Raw genomic sequence first — 6,557 nt, 5'->3', positions numbered from 1 at the left:
GGCTTGGATCAATGACCTGGCAAACATCAGTCCATCCATCGGTCCTTCGATCCACCCCATCCGACGGCAGCAAATCCCCACCCAACCCTTCTCTCTCGCGCGAACCCCACCCAGCCCTCCTCTCTCTCGCGCAAACCCTAGCGCTACACTCCTCCCTTGCCGCCGCCACCTCCGGCACCAGATCTTGGCTGCCGTCTCCCTCCGACCTCGCCGCTGGCGCTCCCCCCTCTCCTCCTCCCTCACCTCCACTCACCTCCCCTCACCTCACTGGAAGACAAGATGGAGATCATGCGCGCGAGCAGGTTAGGCGGTGGCGGCGGCTCCCAGATCCGCAAGGGCTTGGACCTGGAGCTCCATCCCCATGGCAGCGGCTAGGGTTCCTCCCGCCACGCCGCTGGCCAGCAGCAGCAGCAGCAGATGCCGCCCGCCGCCATGGCGCCGCCGCAGGCCCCTCTGCAGGTACGCAGCCTTCCGAATCTGGCCAGCGCGGCCACAATCCTCCTCCTCGTTGGTCGCTGATGTTTGCCGACGCTGGTTTTCCGAGCAGGGGATCCGCTCTACGACGAGCTCTAGCACGCCTGCGTCGGCCCGCTTGTCACCGTCCCGCTCGTCAGGGACCTTGTCTTCTACTTCCCGCAGGGCCACATCGAGCAGGTCGGCCAAGCCCCGCCTCCCTCCCCTCCTCGCTTAATTCTAACCCGCCTCGCGGTTTCGCGCAGGGAGGCTCTTCTGCTTCGGTTCACGCGCTGAATTTACTTGCTCTTTTGGGTTTCCAGGTCGGATCTGTCGAGTTCTCCTGGTGTTCCCACCCCGGCCCGCCACCACCACCGGTCGCCGGTCGCCGGAGAGGACGCCACCACCACCACCACCATGGCACCCCCGTGCTGTCTAGAGTCGTCAAGCACCAGAGCAACACCGTTTGTGAAATGTCAGTACTTGCATAATCTGACTAGAACTAGATTTTGGTGGTTCTCTTTTGGTAGAACTTTTTAGATGTATTCTTTCTTTCGTAGCAAGTTGGTGGTATGTCAGTACTCGGTAGTATGTCTCTTGATATAGTTGGCTCTTGCAAATTGTGTTGCTAGTCCAGATACTTGAATCTTAGGTGCTACGTTGACTTGCTGGTTCATGGGTGACAACTATTTTTAGGATTTGGGAATCATTAGTGGGATCAGACGGCCCATTGTTGTTGCCAAAAATAGTGTGATGTGGTTTCGCTTGTATGCCATATTCTCGCATATTACTGTCTTGCAGCCTCGAGATGTAATGATTGTGTATGCCTCAGAACTGTTTTCACTAGTAGCGACTGTGTATGTCTGTTTCACTACTAGTGAGAATTTGCGGCCGTTTCGATGGAATTCATGCATGAAAATTGTGGTGGGCTCTGTTAGGTTTGTCCTTTTTTGTTACTTGTGAGGTGACAGTAGTTACTGTTAGCTTGGATTCAAGCTTTTGTTATGTCCTTCCGTTGTGGATGAACTTTAAGCTTGTTGATTTGCTTGCCAACAAAATAGAATATGAAGCAGAGTCATCATTACTTGCCAAGATTACATAATCTACGGTTGCTTTTTGGTAGAGTTGGTGTATGTTTCCCTAACTTGAACAGGGAACTAAAACTTGAGTAGGATCACATGATGAGTTTGGTTGAGTACTGTCCTAGCCTAATTGTTCTATTGAGCTTTCATGTTTGGTTTCAATCTGTAAGTTCCATAGCATTTCACCATTTTATCATTCTAGCTGAATCCCTCAGGTCATATAAAATTAATCTATTACTGGGGTGTTATCATTACCTGATGTTAGAGTGTTGTGCTGCACATTGATCTCCATACTTCACCTCTTTATTGTTGTTTGACTTTTCTGTTGCGATACATAAGTCTTGAATTATTTGTTACTGATGCTACACCAGCAAGAAGTTTTGATTCCCTAAACCATTTAATTATTTGTTGAAGCACATTTGCAGTTTGTGCAGGCAACTATGAACATGGTGCTCTGTACCATCTATTTTTTTTCTTGAAAATGTGCTTATTTGTCAGTTCTTTGTATAACTCTGAGCATGATGTTTGCCTAGTTTTGTTTAGGGCTACTCTATATAAATGTTCTTTCTACCTGCTGTGAGTTACTAGTATTTGGATAACTCTTAGCTTGCAGATTTGTCTATTACTGAGTATTTTTAACACATGTTTGAATTAGTAAAAGTTACACAGGCCTGGTTGCTACTTGCTAGTCAAATACTGTATAATATATCTTTTGCAGAGTACATGGATTTTCCAGGATTTAACAGTGTGATTTATTACTATCTATCAGTCTCCAGATGGAGCGCCTGGACCCTGTCTCCAAGCGTGAGGCCAAGAAGGCCAGCCACAAGGCGAATGTGGAGCGCCGCATAAAGCCTGCACCCCCAACCAGCGACCAGAAGGAGGCTGAGAAGCGCAGGCTAGATGAGAGGAAGCAGGAGCGGTACGCCATCGGGCTTGCCAGGGTGGCCAAGAAACATGCTGCAAAGTCCGCCAAGACAATTGCTGAAAAGGAGGACAAGCGCCGGCGTAAGCTTGCCAGAGCAGCGCGTCGGGCTAATGGTGCTCCTGCAGCCCCCGCTCCTCAGCCTGCAGCTGCAGCTGCAGTTCCCGCCCCGCCAACTCTGTTGTTGGCGCATATTGGGGTAACCAAGTAGAAGCGTATTACTCTGTTGTTTTATTTAGCTGATATAAATGCATTGGCGTCAAACACTCATCCGTTTCTTCTTATGTTCGCTGACACATTCGGATGCTTCTTCTGTTAATCTGCAGGTGCTGTTGCTGGAGTGTATGTAGGCATGGAGTATGGAGTGGAAAGGGTCCGCGGAGAGTATGGCTGGGTAATGATGCTCTGAATATTGTTTGCTACTGTTACACTGTCTTGTTGATTTCTTTTAACAATCATACCTAGCTAAAATCTTCTTGTCCACAACAAAGCAGCCTCATCCTCTTCATGCCGGCTCGACTGCCTCTGATTCTTCCTGTTTGCTGCCTTGCCTTGCAGATGCGGCAGCTCAAGGGCAAGGTCGACATCTTCTCCAGGGCCGACGGATCGGCGCTGTTCGAGATGGGCAACACCAGGGTCATCGCCGCCGTCTACGGCCCCTGAGAGGTAGTCGCTTTTTCTTTGCACACCAACTCTTCTATTCGATGCCATGGCTGTTAGGGCTTTGGCTCCCGGGAGGTCTCTAGTTAATGATTGGTATTGAGAGATTTTGGTGGTTACTTATGCTTATTGTGTATCACATTGAAAAAGAAAATGCACAATGAGCTTACCTTTGTATATCAGGATTTTTTCTTCATCGGTTACCCTTCCTTTAGCTGTAGTTTATTTTTGTACAGAAACCAATCTTGGTGTTCTTCCTATTTGCATTTGATTATGTTTCTAAAATTCCCTAGCAGAACTATATATAACAATGTGGGTATGTGTTTTCTTCTTTCAGTGTCTATAGTGCATTTGCATGATGTTGAATTATGTACTACAGAATATACATTAGCTGAATTAAACTTTTTTTTCCTTCGCCTAATCAAATGCCCTTTGTTTTAAAGTATGCATACCCAGGTCAAGCTTGCGGTCATGGTGAAGGTGCTGATCTGGGTTTCCTTCTTTAGAAGTAAAATGTTTGCTTCCTACTTTCTTTAGGGTACTGCTTTCTAATCAAGTTCTTGAACACAGGAGTTATGTATACAAATCATGTGCTATTTATACACTGATAGCCATTTTCTTGTCTACTTAGCAGAATCATGTCTTTGTGTACTAAACATTAGTTACTGGTATTTGGCTTCTATGTGCTAATTAAACCTGATCAGTATGTATACTTGTTTGATGTTGTATAATATTGGTGTCAAAGGAGTTAATTTAAACCGGATATGATCTACTGGAACAATTTTTTTGCTGTTCGAATGGTTAAATTCTGGTTCTTTGTTTCAAACATCTAAATGATATTTAATTTGTCCTTCTATGCTTACATGATAAAAATGTCGCATTTATAGGATTGTAAACCTGATGTGAATGGAGTAGTATTTACTTGCTGCTGATAGTAACTACTTGTATCCACTGATTTCTATGCCTCATTTTGCTTGTTTTACTTTATTTATGCACACAGACTGCCTACAAGTTAATGTGCTTTTAGATTTGCCTTTATTTTGCTCCTTACCATATTGTTTGATAACTTGCAGATGCTGTACTTCATTCGTGTTTCATCGTGGGCTCCAAGAAGTGAAGAAGCATTGAGTTCTAGCTCATTGGAGCTAGTTATACTCTGATAGATAGTTATATTTTGATATTTAGTTGTGTTCTTGGTGGCTGTAAACCTGATGTGAAGTATGTTCGATTATAAACGTGGTGTATGTTTGATTCTAAGGTGCCAAATTTGGTTGTTGAAGTATAACTTCTGTTTTCAGTCAGTTCTGATTTAAATATTTGTTTTTATTTACTGGAAAATCAAAATTTTAAGAACATGACTCTGACCATTGGGACCCACTCAAACCCATCTGACTCTTGGATCCGTCTTAAAAAAAGAAATGTAACTAAAAAAAGAAATGTAACTGTTGAGCCAAAAAGGTCATGGCCCAAAAACGAAAGGCCCAATTGTTGGTTCAGGCCAATGTAGAAATCAAAACTATTAGAAAAAATAACCCATGTAGCTAGAGAAAATTAATAGAGAAAATATATAGTAAAAAGGCCGAATTGTTGGGCTAGGCCCATGTAGAAAACTGAATTGGACCGGGCTGAATCTTGTGCCACATCAGCTTGCCACGCTGGATGCCTACGTGGCCTGGGGGGGGGTTGCTAGTGACCAAAACAAAACAATAGGCATATTTTGGTCGTAAACGTCGTTCATTTCAGTTTACGACCACCAGCTTTTGACCTTCTGTTTTTGGTTAAAAAAGGTCAGAAATGAAAAACAATGACCTTTCAGTGACCAATAGTCAAGGTCACAAGTTGACATATTTCTTGCAGTGACTCATGGGTCGGTTCCATCCTGCGCCACATAGGTTGGACCAAGACGCATTATACGAAGACCCATGTGGAGGACTCGGCGTACAACACGAAGCTACCAGAGTCGTGGAGGACTCTATCCCCACTGGTGATAAGCCGGCTATATATGATTTGTAACCCTAGGCCCCGAGTATGTTATTGAAGCCTAGGGGCTAGTTCGTCGATAGTATACACACACACAATGCTTGGTATTCACGTGTACTTTGTACACACCCCTATCACTAATATACAGTATGAGGAGTAGGCTTTTTCCTCAACTGCAAGGGTCCGAACTTGGGTAAAAGTTTGCCTCATATTACCATCTAGCCTAACAGTCAGGGATATCCTACCGAATGATCTGATGGAATCATATCTGCCAACTACTAATAGAGAGGTGTGTCTCTGGGGGGGGCAATGTGTGCGAGAGAGGCCTAAAGATAATGTGTGTGCAGGAGACACGTAGGCACATATATGTGCATATAGAGGGCTAGTAGAGACTGTGCGTGTGTATATATGCATGTAAGAGAAATAGTGTTTTCCAACTGACATGAGTGAAAAGAGTGGTACATAGTAGTCAGAAAGAGAGAGAGATATAGAGAGAGAGTGTATGCATGAGACACCCCGACACCCCGGGAGAGATTGTGAGCATGTGTGAAAGAGAAATTCCAATGTATATAAAGTGTGTGCACTTATGCGTTAGATAGAGATATATATAGCGTGTTTGCGAGAACGGGCCGAGGCCTAGTGCATCTACATGTAAAAGGCGGTTCTACGCATTAAATTAAAATATAAATGGCATTATTATTTTTGGATGAGATCATCAATTTTGCAATTTGCGTATGAATGAAAACCGGTCTATCAGACATCCATACTCTATTGAATTCTAGCATGTGGATGTGTTTATTTCATATTATCGATCCATAGAGTGAGAGCGATTTGAAATATAGGCAATGCATTCCTTTTTCAATTCATATATAAACATTAATTAGTGCACTCCATGTTGTTAGTGTGAAGCACTTTATACATTTGTCACTTACATGGATACATTCCAAATTGCTAGATACGAAATAGAATACAAGTTGAATTCAACATAAAGGGGGTTTTAAAGATTCGAATTCATAGGAAGTGCATTCATCTATTTGAACCCGAGATAATGGCATTTGTAAATCAGATCTAAAAGGGGGCATCAATCTTTGTTGTGCATTTGAACATGCTATATATTCATACGCATGTCTAACTATGTTTTTGCAACCAAGGAGATTATATCTGGAACCATGCATGAACTGAGGTAAGTTGCATATTTTTTAATATATACTCTTGTACAATGTACATTCAAATGTACCCCCTCCATTCCAAAATAATCGTAGTTTTAAGATTTTCAAGAGTAAAGATTTGTGAAGTTTGACAAATCCTGAAAGTTCAATTCAAGAGAACCAAAAACGTTAATGCTTCTGTTCCCAAATATTGAACGAAGCACCAAATAAGCCTCTGGTCACCCGAAACCACGCGAGACTAATGTTTGGTGGTAGGAAATTACTGTCCTGACTCTGGCCCGTGTAGCC

At 43.5% G+C, this 6,557-nt stretch overlaps 1 protein-coding gene and 1 long non-coding RNA gene across 2 annotated transcripts; both read left to right on the top strand.

Moving 5' to 3' along the window:
* The first annotated feature begins 432 nt into the window (after positions 1 to 432).
* Positions 433 to 2,854, top strand: LOC119272393 (translation initiation factor IF-2-like). The gene is made up of 4 exons (XM_037553891.1): positions 433 to 459; positions 777 to 928; positions 2,305 to 2,659; positions 2,787 to 2,854. The coding sequence occupies exons 1-4, from the start codon at positions 433 to 435 to the stop codon at positions 2,808 to 2,810; spliced, it is 558 nt and encodes a 185-aa protein (XP_037409788.1). The 3' UTR covers positions 2,811 to 2,854.
* A 169-nt stretch (positions 2,855 to 3,023) lies between these two features.
* On the top strand, positions 3,024 to 4,363 carry LOC119271606. The gene is made up of 3 exons (XR_005134632.1): positions 3,024 to 3,126; positions 3,564 to 3,658; positions 4,194 to 4,363. It is a non-coding gene; the product is annotated as an uncharacterized LOC119271606 (long non-coding RNA).
* The last annotated feature ends 2,194 nt before the right edge of the window (positions 4,364 to 6,557 follow it).

Source organism: Triticum dicoccoides, chromosome 3A (genome assembly GCF_002162155.2).
Source record: "Triticum dicoccoides isolate Atlit2015 ecotype Zavitan chromosome 3A, WEW_v2.0, whole genome shotgun sequence".
NCBI lineage: Eukaryota > Viridiplantae > Streptophyta > Magnoliopsida > Poales > Poaceae > Triticum > Triticum dicoccoides.
Note: the sequence above shows the minus strand (reverse complement) of the source record. Positions and strands in the feature narration are given on the sequence as shown.